At 44.1% G+C, this 19,243-nt stretch overlaps 1 protein-coding gene across 1 annotated transcript in view; it reads right to left on the bottom strand.

Annotated features, from left to right (window-relative positions):
- LOC148532080 (tesmin-like) overlaps positions 1-19,243 on the bottom strand; it is a 190,888-nt gene that overhangs the window by 138,478 nt on the left and 33,167 nt on the right. Inside the window, exon 4 of the mRNA XM_088468382.1 lies at positions 18,656-18,696. Within this exon, the coding sequence (XP_088324508.1) occupies positions 18,656-18,696 (41 nt within the window). The remainder of the gene's footprint in view (positions 1-18,655; positions 18,697-19,243) is intronic.

Below are 19,243 nucleotides of genomic sequence, written 5' to 3'. Positions count from 1 at the left end.
CCTCACCAGTATGATATTCGTGTACATATAATTGATGAATATCGAATATTACACATACTGTTGAGTCTCTTTGGCCACTTTTTTGTGTAACATGACTATTTATGGTGTGCTGAACATTACATAATTAATGTCTATATGTACTAGTTATTCAATTTTGAACGTGACAAACAGCAGCAATAAAACACACATATTGGATCTGAATACAGCTGGATCGTATTATTCTGATATCAGCTATCTTAGTATGTTGTTTATCTTTATCTCTATTAACTGAGGACAATCTCCAGCCAGAAATTCTCTCATTGAGTGTCCAATGCGGACAGTATGACACCCAAAAGCAGAAATGAATCCTGAGCAACGTCCCTGTTATTCTGTTGTTTCTAGGGGTAAACTGCTTTCCGGTAATCTCTCACTCCTCACAAATAGCATTTTGTATAGGTGGGGAGCAGAAGAATGAGGAATAGTAGTACTATATCCTGACTTTACTGATATTTCATGTTTTCTATGTCATTTATTTAAACAATAGAGGGTTATATTCGGAAATGGTCTATTTTATGTGTTGAATTGATCAGAGACTGCTATTTAGAGTGTTATGAAGAGAGGAGATTTGAATTCAACACCATTCTTAAATCAAACATTTCACTTTAATTTAGATGGATTCATAAGTGATGTTATTACAGTGACACTTTCTTATTACTGTTATTTTCATTGTGCATATTTTTTCTGTTTTGTTTAATGTGTACACTTTGATATATTGTGGATCCTCATTCGACGGTGTGTGTCTATGTTTGATTTACTTCTCTATGTTAATGTATCTATTGATGTATCTGAATGTATGACATCAAGGACACTCTGTGTATTAACATTGCACATTCCTAATACTAATACCAGATACATCTAATATGTGTACATATATATATGTATATTCCAAAATTAAATATTTCGCTTCAATTTAGATGGATTCATAAGTGATGTTATCACAGTGACACTTTCCTGTTACTGTTATTTACATTGAGTATAATTTTCTGTTTTGTTTGATGTGTACACTTTGATGTATTGTGGATCCTCATCCGATGTTGTGTTTGTCTATGTTTGACTTACTTATCTATTTTAATATATTGATTAAAAGTTAAGATTTAATTATTTTCTATAGAAAGAGTGCTCACCAAACAGAGTTCTTTCTATTCTCTTTCTTTGACAAGCTATTACCTAACTCTAGTGAGCACCACCACTACCTTTATAAATGTGATAAATTCCTTTTCCCTTATTACACTGAGGAATAGTGGTTATATTACGTATTAAATTAATCTATCTATGATTGCCTGTGCGTCTTCACCTCCCACTTCTCCCCTTCCCTGTAGGTAAATCTTAATACACAGAGCAGCGGTTTAGCTCCGCAGCCTGTGGGCGTCTCTGTACGAATACCATCGGCTGTGGCATTAGCATAAAGATGTAGTGGCGCTGCAGCAAAAGACGCAGTTGCGGCTGCAATAGTGTGCACTTCTGAATCAGGCCCTTAGTGTCCTTCAAACATTCAATAGCTAAGTCTCTTATTTACCATGTTTGCCTATAAGTGTACTGTGGTCAGTGTACTGCGACAAATCAGATTGCTTACAGATAAAAGGCACAACTAATGGTCTTCTCATCAAGTGGCCTGAAGGGAACATGAATTGGCTGCAAAAATATAATAATACAAATTATAAAGATATAATATTTGAAACCGATGATATCTAAACAGGATACTGAAATATGAGGTTTCTCAATATTGGCAAAAAAGTATATATGGAAAGAACACCGGTGCATGTTTTATAGATACACATCAATTTGTGTGGAAGTTGACCCTAAAGAAATTTTTTGCTTCACAAAAAGATGAGGTAATTGCAGAAAGCTCGGAGCCAAAAAAGTTTACCAAAAAATTTTCCTTTTATCCCGCATATGTGAAAGGGAATTTTATTGATTGTTTTCAAAAGTTAGTTATAGATGATCTTCATAGATTAAAGGAAGATAAGGTGAAGAAGCAGAATCTCACAAGACAGGAGAGAGCGGCGATTAAAACATTGAAACAAGATAAAGGAATTATTAAACTGTGTGATAAAGGGGGAGGAGTCACTATCATGAATCGTGATATGTATACGAAAGAAGTCTATAGACAACTGCGTGATGGGATTACATACCAGAAATTAAATAATTATCCAATACAGAGGATAAAGGGGGGCCTTTTGAAGTTCCTCAATAAACATCTTGATAAAGTAATCATTTCAAAACAAGAATATGACTTTTTATTCATAGAACATCCTAAAACTCCAACCCTATATATCCTGCCGAAAGTCCACAAGAGTACCACAGCTCCACCGGGATGACCTATTTTAGCAGGGATAGGTGGAATTACAACAAATCTCTCAGAAATGATAGATCACCACTTACAATCTCTAGTAGTCCAGAATAGATCATATATTAAGGATACTACTAGTATAATGAATAAATTAAATGAAGTGGAGTGGAATGAAGCAATGTTCTTGATAACAGGGGATGTGACGTCTTTATACACCATTATCTCCCACACTAAAGGTGTAGAATCAGTACGTTGGATTTTAGACCAATCAAACTACTCAGAAGATCTAAAGAATTTTATAATTGAGGGAATAGAATTTATTCTCAATAATAATTATTTTTTCTTTGAAGGTGGGTACTACCTGCAAAAAGTGGGTACCGCAATGGGGACCAAGTTTGCTCCCAGCTACGCAAATCTATTTATGGCCTATTGGGAGCAGTAGATGATCTGGGTGAGTAGCTGGGCGCGCAACTTGGTCATGTGGTACAGGTATATAGATGATGTGATATTCATCTGGAATGGCACTGAGGAGAATTTGAAGACTTTTTTGCAATTTTTTGAATGTCAATGATGATGTCACCCTCACTTTCGATGTCAGCAAGGAGAGTGTTCATTTTCTTGACATCACGGTGTATATTGAAGAGAACAAAATAAACACCAAGGGTTATATCAAACCCACAGACTCCCAGAATTATATTAATAAGAATAGCCTACATCATAAAAATTGGCTGAAAGGGATACCCAAGAGTCAATTTATACGCTTGAGGAGAAATTGCAGTAATGATAATGACTTTAAGTCACAAAGTGAGAATATGAGCCTCAAATTTTTGCAGCAGGGATATGATAAATTTGAATTGGAAAATAATAGGGGAGATGTTTCCCGTATGGATGGAAGACTATTATTGGCCCCTAAAGAAACCTCAAGTGATAATGGGAAGAAATATGATTTTTCTTTTATTACTACGTTTTGCTCAAACCACAGGAAAATTTAACACATTATCAATAAGCATTGGCACTTATTAAAAATGGACCCTGTGTTAAAAGATTTGATCCCTACGAAACCCAATTTTGTCTATAGAAGGGCCCCTAATCTGAAAACACACTTGGTTAGGAGCGCGTTGGATTATGAAAGTAATAGTCCTGTAAGAACTCAAGGATTCCGCAGATGTGGTGCATGTACTTTCTGTAAAGCGTACCCAGTCAAGTTTCCAAGTTCAATAGTTTATCAGTTAATGGGAAAAGTTATAAAATTGGTAACTTTATTACTTGTCATACTAGAAATGTTGTGTACCTAATAATGTGCTCCTGTGAATTATTTTATGTGGGATGTACTTCCAGGGCACTAAAAACGAGATTATCTGAACATTCCAGGAACATTAAGAAAGGTTTAGAAACACATAACCTTTCTAATCATTTTCGAATAAAACATCAGTGTCGAGTAAATTACATTAAATTGTTCCTAGGAATTCAGAGTGTGAGGGCTTCATGGAAAGATAGGGACACGGAAAGGATTTTGGCCAAGGCAGAAATGTCTTGGATTTTTTAATTAAATACGATTGCACCAACGGGTCTTAATAAAGAATTTGAATTAAAGTGTTTTTTTTATAGACAAATAACACTTTTAAAATCTTATAAATAATGTTTTAAGCTTTTGTAAGATTTTTTTAAGATCTTTTAGCCAATTATGGGAATTCTTTTTAAGTTTTTGTATTTTATTAAATTATTTAATGAATGATATGTTATCATTGGTGTTTTAACATTTATTATATTGTATTTGTTATTAAGTCTACACTTTGTTAACAATACCACTCATTTCTATGATAGACAGTATGATTCACGTACCCATGATATATATTTCCGGCAGTAAGACCGGAAGTATTGGGGACTCAGTATGCCCGAATGGAGACCGCTGGATGAGAGCCACGTGTTCCCTAGTAAGTGGATAGGTAGAGATACAATTGGTGCCGCTGTGTCTATAGAGGATTCTGGACAGCGAGCTTCCGGGTAATTACCGGAAGTTCGGAGATCGGCTAGCACGTGGGATGTGTATGCAGCGGGATGCGAGTGACAAAGACCAAGGTCCGGCGGGGTACTTCCGGTTGACAGACTGACGATGACATTTGTTTATGTGTTACCATGGACACTTATGAGGGAGGACTTCATAGGTGCTCCTTAATATTGAGCCAGAGTGTCTTCCTGTTTACGTTTTGCTGGGAATGGAGGACGACTACTCTTTTATTTCTGGCGATTTGCTGGGAGTTGAGTATTTTCATTTTATGTTTTTATTCAGGAGCTATACTTAACTAAACATTGTCCAATATTCATGGAGGTGTTTAAACATAGGAATGAGTGGATTTAGGATATTTATAATGTATTTTAATTAAGATTTTGTGCATTGGGTAATTTTGTTTGGGTTTTACTTCCGGGTCATTGGACCTTTATAAAGCAGATGGTTCAGCAATAGATCCCATACAGCCTTGAGGAAGAGTGTTTGTCAATCGAAACGCGTTGGAAGCTGGGATCTATAAGCTGGTGGAGCTTTTTAGCGTTTGAAGCAAGCTAAACCAGAAGCTAAAAGGGATTTTGGGCAGTTTATCCGGAGACTCCCCAATTTTATGCTCTCTTGAGGCACCAAATCTGGTGCTGATTACGGTACGGTTCTAACCTTTTAAAGTGTTATTCTGGGTGATTTCAGAATGTGACCTATGTTGTTTTTTGTGGTGGAAATTCTATTCCCTATGTTATGTATTTTTGTTGTCATTAAATTTAAAAAATACTACAGTATATAGTATTCTCTTTTTCTTTTTATATATACTCTGGAAAGAAAATATTGAAGTGACGTCAGAATGATGGATATGAATAAGGACATGTGAAATATAAAAGAGACATTAAGGATTTCCTCTGTCTATTATTATTTGTATAATACATCTACTAAGCGCCGTATATATGTAACCAAATTTTATATATTGTTCTCAATATTGGGCCTAATTCAGAGATCTATGTAAATGCGATGTTTGCGCAAATCTCCAATGTTTTGAGACCTACGCATGTGCAGAGCTGGGTCTGCGATGTCGCTTGTAGTGCCCCAAACACCGCATCATGATTGACATACTGCTTAATCAGCTCCACGGTCATGAACAGTGCTGATCAAAGTTCCTATTATAAGCTCTGTAAGTATTGAGATGCTTCAGCCTATAAATGTACATTAAGGGCCTGATTCTGTGGTGAGAGCAAGTGACTGTGTACCTGGACATCCCAATGCAAGGGGTGCACAGTTTTTTTATTTATTTCTTGCATGCATGGTAAATACTGGCTGCTTTTCATAAGCAGTATCCCGCAAATGCTGGACAGCTTTATTGTCACACTGCAATTTACATGTGAGGCTGGACATGCCGCTCTCAAATCAAAATCTCTTTGCACATTTTACATCTGCCCCACCTGCATTGCAAGCTGCAACATGGTTTTGCCAAGGCACAGAGGGCCTGATTCAGAGATGCACGCAATGCCCGTTGATGCTGCCATCTTGTACGCAACAGACTTGCGAAAACATACTAATGACTCAGCAGCCGTCTTGTGCACAGAGGCCCTGATTCAGAGCCGGACGCTCTGACAGAGCGCTCGCTCTGAATCAGGGCCGTCCCTGCTCTGTTTTGGAGCGGCCTCCTGGCCGCTCGCATAGCTGTGGGTGACCACCCACAACTATAGCGAGCGGCCAAAATGATGGTAGCGATGGTCAAGACCATCACGACCATTGGGTTTGCGACGAGACCCTGCGTTAGGGTCTCGCTGCCGCAAGCTCTGGAGTGCTTTTGGCTCTATCAGAGCCAAAAGCACTCCCACTGACATCACTAGTGATGTCTGTGGGGCCGGACCCAGACGGTAGGCGTTCCCATGGAAACGCCTCCGTCTGGGCAGCCACGCCCCCGGCACGCCCACCAAAGGGGGCGTGCTGACAATCACCATCGACAGCACGCCCCCTTTGGTGCGTGACCCTTAACGACGGCTTGTCCGTCGTTATTCGGGTCTCGCGCATGCGCACTTGGGCACCATCGACCCGCTTGCGAGCGCTCAGCGCTCGCGAGTGGGTCTGAATCAGGCCCAGAGGCTCCAACCTCCGGCGCCTCATATCCACCGCTTATGTACAAAAGCGGATACATTGGTTGCATATCGGTTCTCACCAGAAAACGGCCTTGACACGACTGCATATTTGTAGCCACCCCGTTACCTCCCTCAAACGCTGACTATCTGTCACTCACTTCACGAATAATTCCTCTTTGCGACCATTGTTGCTAACCAATCATTGCGAGCGCACAGAGCGGCTTTGGAGCATGCACAGTAGCAACAACATTGCTCCACTGTGTCCAACATCGACACTGCGTACATATCTGAATCAGGCCCACAGTTACTTCCACAATTATGGCACAACTAGAATGGAGAGAAGGCAACATAAATACAATTTTTAAACCAGTCTTTAGTGACCTCTTGTGGTCAGAAGTAGTATTTACATAGAAATGTATAATATAATAAAGATGCTTTGCTTTGTAATGCGGTCTCTCCAATGAACACAACATGGGTCATGAAATAATCAGAAGCCAAAATGGTATGCAGTCGGGAAGCCGGCAGAAGTAATCCCGATGGCAGGTTTCCCGACTGCTTTATCCCGGCAAGGGTTAAATGACCGGCGTCTACATCTAGACGCCAGCCATTTTACCGACGCTGGAAGACCGGCGCCCGGCATCCCGATCGAAGTGATGCCGGGCGCCGCTTCGGATAGCCGTGTGGGGGGGAGGGTTAGGTTTAGGGCTCCCGGGGGGGATTTAGGGTTAGGCACCCCCCCGGGAGGATAGGGTTAGGCTAGGGGGAGGGAGGGTTAGGCACCCCCGTGGGGGACTTAGGGTTAGGCACCCACCCGGGAGGTTAGGGTTAGGCTAGGGGGAGGGAGGGTTAGGCACCCCCGTGGGGGACTTAGGTTTAGGCGGCGGGAAAGGGGGGGTTAGGTTTAGGCACTTAGAGGGGGGATTAGGGTTAAGCACTGGGGGGGAAGGTTAGGGTTAGGCACCCCTAAGGAGGGTTAGGGTTAGGGGGGAGGTTAGGTTAGTAAATACTTAGCTAAAGACGATCGGGATTTTCACTCATGTCGGGCAGCCGCTGTCGGGATTTGAACCGCCGTCCGGCGGTAAATCATACCAATTCCGCCAAAATACAGTGTAAAACACCAGCACCGGGATAGTCTCAATAGGGGACAATCTTAACAACCAGCCAGGAGCACTTGGATCATGGGGTATGTAGTCTGGAAGCCGACGGTTGAAATGCCGACCACCGGCTTCCGACTGTGCAATCTCGACAGGGGACTAATGATAGGCGTCAAAATCCCTACGCCGGGAGCCCGACGTCCGGCATACCGAACGAAGGTAAGCCAGGCGGCGGGCGCAGACAGCCGCGGGGGGGGGGGGTAGGTTAGGGGCTCCCGGGGGGACTTAGGGTTAGGCACCCCTGTGATGGTTAGGGTTAGGCTAGTAGAAAGGGGGGTTAGGGTTAGTATAGAAAATGGGCCTTAGACTGCACACCCTGAACATACATACACATATATATATATATATATCGGGATCTTCACTGCTGCCTGTCTTCCGGCATCGGGATTTGAACCGCTGGACATAGGTCCGGTGGTCATTCATACCGATCCCAGTCAAGGTCATCATAGGCAAATGCAAGGGTTATTTCCAGATGCCCGGAAACTCCTCCTACCCTCTGGCCTGAACAGCGACTGGAATCAAGACCACAATAGCAGTAGTATATAATATGATTTTACTAGAGCTGCAGCCACAACATGCACTATAATAACCCTTTTACACCAGAGCTAAAATCCGGGTTATTGCAGGGTTAACCCGGGTAGCTCCTTGGTGTAAAAGGGGAAATGGTTGGATTCCCGGGTGGAGTGACCCAGCAATCCAACCCAGGTAACTTGCAGGGTTTAACACGGGAATAACCCATGAAACCCTGCAGTGTAAACAGTGCGATCTGGATCACGATGACCTGGATCGTGCCACATGCCTGCCAATTGGCCGGCTTCAGTGGCACTTGGAGATTACGTCATCTCCAAGCGTCCACTTCAACGCAGAAAAGCCAGGTAACTGCACCCCCTGGCTCAGGTGTGAACGGCGCCGACTCGGGAATATTCTGGGTCGGTGCCGGCTAAATTCTGGGGCTGATCAGGTTTGGAACCCTGTTCCAACCTCCGGGTCAGACCCGGAGTTTAAGTATAGAAGCAGTATAAGTAGGCTTGCCAGATCATGCTTTTCATTTGGGAAACGTGAATTACACAAGTTCTGTGGCTGATTAAAACCAGGTGAAATGGACACTTGAAGTCAGCCAGCCAAAGAATCTGTGTAATTCATGTGTGTCCTGAATTAAAGGGATGATCTGGTGGTATCCGGTCTTTAGGTCTACATTGTCTAGATCACAGGTTCTCAAACTCGGTCCCCAGGACACCAAATAGTGCATGTTTTCCATGTGTCCTCAAAGAATCACAAATTAAATAATTAGCTCCACCTGTGGATCTTTTAAAATGTGTCAGTGAGTAATGACTACACCTGTGCACCTGCTGGGTAACCTGGAAAACGTGACCTGTGTGGGGTCCTGAGGACCGAGTTTGAGAACCACTGGTCTAGATAGACAGTGTTTAGGCAGGCAATGGAAGATAGACAGGCAATAGATAGACAGGGACTGAAGGTCGACAGGGTCTGAAGGTCGACACACTAAAGGTCGACGGGTGACAAGGTCGACAGGTACTGAAGGTTGACAGGCAATAGGTTGACAGGGACTGAAGGTCGACAGGCAATAGGTCGACAGTGACTGAAGGTCGACAGGCAATAGGTCGACAGGCAATAGGTCAACAGGGTCTGAAGGTCGACAAACTAAAGGTCGACTGGTAACATGGTCGACAGGTATGAAGGTCATCATGCATAAGGTTGACAGGGACTGAAGGTCGACAGGGTCATTAAGTCGACACTCATTTAGTCGATGTGCAAATGGTCGACGCACGAATGGTCGATACTCAAATCGTCAACATGAAAATGACCGACACATGTCGGCGCTCAAATGGTTGACACGCCGCCACTCAAAATAGATGGCACTCAAATGGTCGACACATGGCGACACTCCAATGGTCGACGCATGACGACACTCATAATAGGCAACATGAAAATGACCGGCATATGTCGACACTCAAAATGGTCTACACGTGTCGACACTCCAATGGTCGACACATGGCACTTAAATGGTCGGCACTCAAATGGTCGACACATGGCGACATGAAAAAGGTTGACGCATGTCGACACTTAGTCGACATGAAAATTGCCACCACTTAGTCGACATGAAAATGGTCGCCACTCATATAGTGGGCATGCAAATGGTCGACACATGTTTTTTTTTCCCCAATCTTTATTCCTAATCCTCCTCTTGGTGCCTAACCCGAAGTGCCTAACCCTAACCGTCGTGGTAAGTGCCTAACCCCTAACCGTCGGGGGAAGTGCCTAACCCTAACCATCGGGGTAAGTGCCTAACCCTAACCCTGACACTAACCCTAACAAAAAAAAAAAGAAGTGTTGACCATTTGACTATATGAGTGTCAGCCTACTGCCTGTCTACCTTCATACCTGTCGACCTTGTTACTAGTCGACCCATCGGAGTAAGTGCCTAACCCTGACACTAACCCTTACATAAAAATAAATAAAAATTTGTCTACCATTTGACTATATGAGTGTCGACCTACTGCCTATCGACCTTCATACCTGTCGACCTTGTTACCAGTTGACCTTTAGTGTCAACCTTCTGACCCTGTCGACCTTCAGTCCCTGTCGACCTATTGCCTGTCAACCTTTAGTACCTGTCGGCCTATTGCCTGTCGACCTTCTGCCTGTCGAACTTTAGTACCTGTCGACCTTGTTACCAGTTGACCTTTAGTGTGTCGACCTTCAGACCCTGTCGACCTTCAGTCCCTGTCTATCTATTGCCTGTCTTATCTTCCATTGTCTACCTAAACACTGTCTATCTAGACAGTGTAGACCCATTGAACCATTCCCTGATCTGGCAAGCCTAAGTATAAGTGAAGGAAGTGTGCTGTGTGTGTGGCTCTGAGTGCTCGCATGCCTAAGGGTGCATACACACCTGTACAATATCGGCCCTATTTGGCCGATTTAGCCAAATCGGAACGACAAATCGGGCATATCGTGCAGTGTGTATTCCAATTTGCTCGTTCCAATGTGCTCGTAATTGGCTGTGCTTCACAGTCAATTACACGATATCGCATGTGAGCCTGTAAAAGTTAATGAAGGACGGAACAGTGATTGTTCCGTTTATTTACATCATTTAAGTGTGTACCGGTAATCATGCGATGTCCAGGGTGAAGACAAATCGCCCTGAACATCGGCACGATTATCAGTCGTTTAGGTGTGTACCCACCCTAAGAGAGCTGTTATCAGCAGGAAGATACAGGCATCTTATCATAAGGTGGGAGACTGTGCCTAGAAAGCTCAGTTCTGTCTCCTATTGGTTATATCAGAGGTTCCCAAACTCCACCATTACAGTCCAGTATTTAAAGATATCTATGCTTGAGTCCAGATGGTTAAATCAAATTGACTGACATACTAATTAAGTCACCTGTGCTCAAGCATGGCTATCCTTAACATGTGTACTGTAATGTCAGAGTTTGGAAACCTCTGGGTTATACTATGTTTGTATATTTAATATGGAATAGTTAACCTTTTCCTGACCACTTGTGTTATTTATATGAGATAAATATGTTTGATACAGAAAGGTTTTTTTTTAGATTTTCCCTCCTACAGCCTATACCAGAGGTTCCCAAATGTGGTCTTCAAGGCTCCCCAACAGTCCAGGTTTTAGAGATATCCATGGTTGAGCACAGGTGACTTAATTAGTCCCTCAGTCAATTTGATTTAACCACCTGTGCTCAACCATGGCTATCTCTAACACCTGAACTGTTGGGGAGCCTAGAGAACCACGTTTGGGAACCTTTGGCCTATACTATAGACCACAGGTTCTCAAACTCGGTCCTCAGGACCCCAAATGGTGCATGTTTTCCAGGTCTCCTCACAGGATCATAAGTGAAATAATTAGCTCCACCTTTGGATCTTTTAAAATGTGTCGATGAGTAATGAATACACCTGTGCACCTGCTAGGTGACCTGGAAAAGGTGACCTGTGTGGCGTCCTGAGGACAGAGTTTGAGAACCACTGCAATAGACCAGTATTTCCCAAACCTGGTCTCCAGTGAACCCTAAAGCTGTTGATTGGTTGGAATGAAAATCCGGTAAGGTATGAAAGCAAATGACAATCAGCAATTTGCTCCCAAAGGCCGGAAAATGTACAAAAACTGTTGTTTGAACAAATTGTTTAGATCAAACATTTTACAAACTTGTCTGACGACCATTTTCATCTTTCTGGCATTTAGGAGCAAATTGCTGATCATCATTTACTTCCATACGTTACCAGGTTTTCATTCCAACCAATCAACTAGTTGGCTGCTTGGACAGATAATCTTTAGATGTGTGGCCAGCTTAACACTGCATGTTTTACAGGTCTCCTCCGTATCACAATTGAAATAATTAGCACCATCTGTGGATCTATTAAAATGTATCTGGGAAACCTCAGGGGCTGGCTGGCAACTTTTAGCCTGGGGGGCAAATGCATGCAGGCGGCCCTGGCAGAGGAGTAGCGTGTAGCCAGGGTGCCCGAAGAACGTGCGTGCTACGGCGCCGCCCCCCAAGTGTTTCAGGGAGGAGGCGGGTCCATATGGGATTAATGTAAGGTAAAAATAAAGATTAGGGGCAGCCCCCTGTCGTAGTGCCCATATGCAGTGCCCCCGTGTGCCACAGGAGAGAACACCCTTATACAGGCCTCCAGTAGTGCCCCCAGTAGTGATCCCCCCCTATGCAGTGCCCCTTGTGCCCCCAGTAGTGGACCCCCTGTTCAGTGCCCCTTGTGCCCCCAGTAGTAAGCCCCTTATATAGTGCCCCCAATAGTGGTACCCCCTATGCAGTGCCCCCAGTAGCAGTCCACCCCCCCATGCAGTGCCCCCAATAGTGGTAACCCTTATGCAATGTCCCTTAAATAGTGGCCCCAGTTGTAGTCTCCCCCTTATGCAGTACCCCCAGTATTGCCCTTTATATAGAGCCCCCTGCAGTGGTCCCTCGCAGTGCCCCCAGTGGTAGTCCACTCCCCCTATGTAGTGCTCCTAGTAGTAGTCCCCTCCCCCCTATGCAGTGCCCCTAGTAGTAGTCCCCTCCCCTTGTAGTGCCCCCAGTAGTATCCCCCCTTGTAGTGCCCCCAGTAGTAGTAGTCCCCCTTTGTAGTTCTCCCAGTAGTAGTAGTCCCCCCCTTGTAGTGCCCCCAGTAGTAATCCACCCCCCTGGTAGTGCCCCCAGTAGTAATCCCCCCCTGGTAGTGCCACCATAGAAATCCCCCCCCTGGTAGTGCCCCCATAGTAATCCCCCCCCCTGGTAGTGCCCCCAGTAGTAGTAGTCCCCCTTTGTAGTTCCCCCAGTAGTAGTAGTCCCCCCCTTGTAGTGCCCCCAGTAGTAATCCCCCCCTGGTAGTGCCACCATAGAAATCCCCCCCTGGTAGTGCCCCCATAGTAATCCCCCCCCTGGTAGTGACCCCAGTAGCCCCCCCCCCTAGTAGAGAGAGACTTTATAGAAAAAAAAAAAAAAAACACTTACCTGAAACTCCCGCTCCTGGTCCCGACGTTTCCACCGGCTCCTCTGGCCGCTTTGCATTATGGGAGAGACGTCGCCTTAAGATGGCTCCCGCAGTGGAAGCAGCAGCAGCCGATGAGAGTCTGACAGACTCTCAGCGGCTGCTGATTACAGCAAACACACAGCTGTCAGCTCTGGCGGCTGTGTGTTTGTGCTGTGTAGCGCTGACCGGACACGGAGCACTCTGTGTCACAGTGACAAAGACTGCACCGGCCCGCGGCCCGCATGACGCTGCGGCCCGGGGGGCACATGGCACCCTGCCCCCCGGCCCAGCACGCCACTGGGAAATCTGCACTGTTAAGGCCCCCATACATCAGCAATTGATTGCAGCAATCGTGCAATTTGCAATCGATTGTGTATAAAAATATTTTCCTTTTTCAATCGATTGTAGCAATTCTGCAATCTGCAATTGATTGAAAAAGGGAAAGATTTTTATACACAATCAATTGCAAGATTGCTGCAATCAATTGCTGATGTATGGGGGCCTTGAGGCATCCATGAGGACTGAGTTTGGGAATCACGACTATAGACCATCTATAGAGTTAATTAGGAATATTTCATACACTATCCAGTGTACATTGGTTTCCAGGGATAGTGCTGGGTTCTTTTGTAGCTCCCTTAAGCTGGCCACACACTAGACCAACTTACATCCAACCATCCAACTAGTTGATTGGTTGGAATGAAAATCTGGTAAGGGATGAAACTAAATGACAATCAGCAATTTGCTCCCAAATGCCAGAAAATGGACTAAAAACTGTTTGAACAAATTGTTTAGCTCAAACATTTAACAAAATTGTCTGAACTACCATTTTCATCTGTTTTCTGGCATTTAGGAGCAAATTGCTGATCATCATATACTCCCATACGTTACCAGATTTTCATTCCAACCAATCAACTAGTTGGCTGGTTGGATGAGAGTTGGTCTAGTGTGTGGCCAGCTTTAGACTCCCGATCTTGCTTCAATGCACTGCAGAGGACTTGCATTATGGAATCTAAGGACTGTGATCGCTGGTCCTGTATGTACAGTATCTGAAGTATTATATATACTGCACAGCTTGTTAAGTGCTAATTATGCGCTCTTCATGGGCTGACCACACTCACTCTTAAATCAACCATTTGGAAACCTCCTTCTAGAAATCCTGAATTTGCCCCCGATGTAATGCACTATTTTTTTTTTTAAATCAAGTAGTTTTTAATTAAAGTTTTGAAAATACACCCAATAAAAAAATAGTAATTATAATAAAAGCAAATGCGCAAATATGAAAGGAAATTTTGTGACATATACATACAGACAAAGCAAAGTATAAAATTTGGTCATATTATTTAGGATATACATACATGTTATACATACATGTCTCAGGTAATACTGTATATGAAAAAAAAAAAAAGAAAACATAACGAGTACCCGAAGGCACCATTCGGGTTCCCGAAACAAGAGCTGGAAAACAAAAACAACAAGCATAGGAAGTGCATAAAAAAAACAAGTAAATCCTATACAAATGTCCCACCATAAGAGTGACCACACCCGCAAAAATAATAAAAATATTAACTAAACAAATACAAAATACACCCAAAGCAAAGCTACCCTATAACCCCCCATCCTGTATAGCCTATCCCCAACTCAGGTATACCTGGATCCCGCAATTCCCTCCCCCCTAACTAAACTAACCTACTACTAACAGTCCCCCCCCCCCCCCCCCCCCGATTGACAGGATAGATATCCGGATAACTGACTGGGGCAAAAATACAAAAATGGCCATATTCAGGATGAAGCAGGCAGCCGGCTCCTCCCATAAACTACTTTCCCGCGTTTCTGTAAAATGACTAGAAATATATACAGAAATACTGAAATATAATAGGCTAAAAACAGATTACGTATAGCTAAGGTACTTTAACAGGGAAACTACCTTTACCAGGAAAGCAGGGTAATCCCATAAAATAGACAGAAGCTTAGAAATAGCCGCAACAAAATATATATAAAACAAAATATCTAGATATAGCAGGAGTCTCATATAACAAACATATAACCAAACAAAATATAATAATCACAAATTATATTAAATGACATACAAATATGTGATAAAAAAAAATATATAAAATACTAAAAAGTACTAGGCAATTACAGAAGAATCTTCAAATATACTATGGCAGGTCATATCTTACTAACAACTTGCATATAACAAGTAGTAAGCAGTGGCGTAACTAAGGGGGGTCGAGCCGGTGGCGCGCGCGGGGGGGGGCGCCGCCGGCCACGGTACCGACCCGCCCTAGTTAGGCAGTGTAGCGCCGACCGCAGTGTGTGCGGTCAGCGCTACACATTTACAAAGGACCGGCGCTAGGCTTCCCTGTGTCCAGCGCCGGTCCTTTGGTGCACAGCCGAAACCCTCCCTCCCCCTGAGTGCTTACCCAAGGGTGGGAGGCGGGCGGTCTCAGGCTGTGCAGTAACACACACATCACCGCCAGTGCGGCAGCGATGTGTTTGTTAAATCAGCAGCCAATAAGAGTCAGACAGACTCTCATTGGCTGCTGCTGCACACATATCACCGCCGCGCGGTGGTGTGTGTTAACCAGCAGCCAATGAGAGTCAGACAGACTCTCATTGACTGCTGAGCTCCCAGTGCAAGAGCTGTATCCCTTCCGGCTCCTGCAGTAATGGGAGAAACGTCATGACGTCATGATGTCTCTCCCATAATACAGAACGCGCCAGCCCGGGAGGACTGACGTGCGGCGCGGGGAGCAGTGGCTGGAGCAGGAGCGTGGATTCAGGTAAGTGTATTTTTTTTTATTTTTTTACTGGGGGCACCATTACTGGGGGGAACCACTACAGGGGCACCATTACTGGGGGGGACTACTACTGGGGACTACAACTGGGGGGGGGACTACTATTGGGGACACTGCATCGGGAGGGGGAACCTCTACTGGGGACTACTATTGGGGGGGGAACTACTACTGGGGGCACTATATAAGGGGCTTACTACTACTGGGGGCACTAAATAGAGAGGAAAACCACAGGGGGGCACTGTATGAGGGCACTAGATGTGGGGATCACTACTGAGGGTCTGCATAAAGGGGACCACTACTGGGGGAACTGCATGGGGGGGGGCTACTGCTGGGGGCACTCTATTATGGGCTTACTATTAGGGGCACTGCATTAGGGGGAAAACTACAGGGGGCACTGTATAGGGGGGATCACTGCTGGGGGCCTGCATAAGAGGGACCACTACTGAGGCACTTCATAGGGGGGGCACTGCATAAGGGAGACCACTACTGGGGTACTGAATAAGGGGAACTAATGAGGGGCTGCATAAGGGGGACCACTACTGGGGGCATTGCATACTGGTGGTACTGTATAAGGGGAACTAATTGAGGGCTGCATAAGGGGGACCACTACTGGGGGTACTGTACAAGGGGCACTACTATGGGCCTGCATAAGAGGGGCCACAACTGGGGACATTGCATACTGGGGGTACTGTATAAGGGACACTACTGGGGTTAAGGTGCATGTGGAAAGGAATGTTCAGAGTGACGATAAAGGGGTGTGTCATGTTTACACGCCCCATTTTTAATTGACCACGTCCATTTTTTTGTCTCACACATGGGGGGGGGCTCCATTTTTACATTTGCCCTGGGTTCCAAATACCCTAGTTACGCCACTGCTGGTAAGGCAAAATAATATATTGATGCAGATCAGTCCGGCCAAGCTTCGGCCCCCTGTAAAAATGCACCATAATGAGCAGTCCCATTCCAGCATGCCCGAAAACCGACAGGGAAGTATATAAAATATAACAGCAGCAAGTCCTGGAGCCACGGCCCGACCTCACAGGGGGCTAAACATCTGAACTTGGCTAATGCAGATAGAACCACAGACATATGGAAGGAGAAATACATGAACCGATTTTCCTCAAATGAAGTGTGAACTGCAGGAACAAAAAATGGAGATTCAGACATCTCAGTCTCCTCCCGGGGTTGCCAAGGGATACAGCAGGAAGCAAGAATATTAATTTGTAAATTCCCAACTTTGCTGATAAGTCTCTGAGCAGAGGCATTGATAGCTTCTAGGGTCTGTTGTAGAGAGGCATCCATGTTTGTTTTGTACAGGTGTGATGATAGCAGAAAATCAGCAAGGACTGGGTATAGTAGCTATGTAAGGGAGGCTGGGGTGGGGCCCAAACAAGAATTATATGACCAAGGATTACAGTGTGGGCAATCTTGCCTTGAATCTGCCCCTCCACATGTACTCAGGATCCAGAAACCTTAGTGAAACAGGGCAGGGACTGTAAACAGCCTCCTCACCTAAAATGGCCGCAGGACAGACTGACAGCTTGGTACATCAGTAGGGAGCCAGTGCATCCACCCGCAGCCACGACCTTCGGATCACACACATCAAACACCAGACAGTGAGGACCGCCACAGACCAGACAGCACAGGAGTGCCGGGAACAGCGCAAACAGAGACACTGCCGGGACCTCAGCTAGGCCAGCTTCAGAGCCGGCAAGTATAATTAGCAGGCACGCAGGGGAACAAAACTACCACCAGAAGTGCGTGATATGTAATGCACCTGTGGTTCAAGTTTCAGCCCAATAACACCAGGGGAACCGGATAAAACACGGATGTTCAGCAGGAGCTCATGCAACCAGCTGCTCGCTCCGACCAGAACCAAGCCACGCCCCCCCAGTAATGCACTATTAGTGTAGCTGCATACATTTATATATTCATTATTCTCACTGATTTTCTTCACATATTGCATAATATTTTTTATTTTTTCATTTTATTCAATAATTTATATCTATTCAATTACATCTATTTAGTCATCCTTTTAATTTGCTGCAATATGGTAACACCTTCAAAACAAAGAATATTTAACTATTTTTTCATTTCCCAATCAAATATGTTTTTATCTACAAACTTTTCACAAATTTCTAACCATCTCCCACACTAACATTTAATTCACTGCAACAGTCTTCACTGCATTGTATCTCAGTGCATGCCCTCCATTACACTGACTGTTGATTAATTTACTGTTGAACTAGTTTATTGGACGCGGCATGTACTGGGTAACCTCAGTCTGCACCCCTGCCCATACCTTAGCTCTTAGAGAAAAAAATTTGTGATTATGGTGTTCTGAGCATATTAGAATGTAGAAAGCAGATCCAGCAAAACGCAAACATAACGAAACAGTTAAAAAAGAAGAATACAGAATAGCAAAGTACCCCCTGAGAGAGACCTCTATAAAGCAGTTAAAAGTATATAGTGTAAGAGACTTCACTATTTATAAAATAGAAATGTTATGCTGTTCCTAATTATTCAAGTTACATTTTTCATTATGTTAAATTTAATACAAGATCATACAATTTATTTTACTGTAAGTTTTGTACTTGATGCGCACCTACTGTAGGTATTATGCTTTCCTTCTATGTAGTCAGAAAACCAGAAAATATCAATAAGCAAAGAAACGATAAACAAGATAAACAAAGTCAAGAACTGAAAATAGAATATCAGTGAACTTTCAAGCATATGATATTAAATAAGGCAAGAGCGTCAGAACAAAGACTTACGTATTCCTCAGCAGAAGATCTGTATGAGGTCAGACATCTTTCTGTTTACAAAAAAAGTAAAAAGATAAGTTCTCAATTCTACCTTTACACTATACAACATTTACACTGTAAATAGTACATTTCATCTACACACTGTGGAGAGTGACATTCCTGAGAGCCATATACAGCAGCCTGACCATTCACTAAGAATGTGTGACGTCACTACGGCATCAGAAAAACAGGATTTTGGTACTTACCGGTAAATCTGTTTCTCCGATTCCACAAGAGACACTGCAGTTACAACACTGGGTATAGACACACTGTAGCAAGGAATGCAGAAGAAAACAACCACAACAGGAAACTGTTAACACAACAGGAAAACAGCGCTGGGAGGGCGCCCAGTGTCCCCTGTGGAATCAGAGAAACAGATTTACCGGTAAGTACCAAAATCCTGTTTGTTCCTTCATACACTAGGGGAATTAGCCAAATAAGCCTGACAGATAGTCAGTCGGATCCATCTCGCTAAAGTCTGCTTGGATGCCGGTCAACCCTGCTTGGCCACATCATAAAGGACAAAAAGAGCATCAGTCTTGCGGATCCCCTCAGTGC

Source organism: Taudactylus pleione, unplaced genomic scaffold (genome assembly GCF_031769625.1).
Source record: "Taudactylus pleione unplaced genomic scaffold, aTauple2 ptg000085l, whole genome shotgun sequence".
Taxonomy (NCBI): Eukaryota; Metazoa; Chordata; class Amphibia; order Anura; family Myobatrachidae; genus Taudactylus; species Taudactylus pleione.
This window is presented reverse-complemented; position numbering and strand designations above follow the sequence as displayed.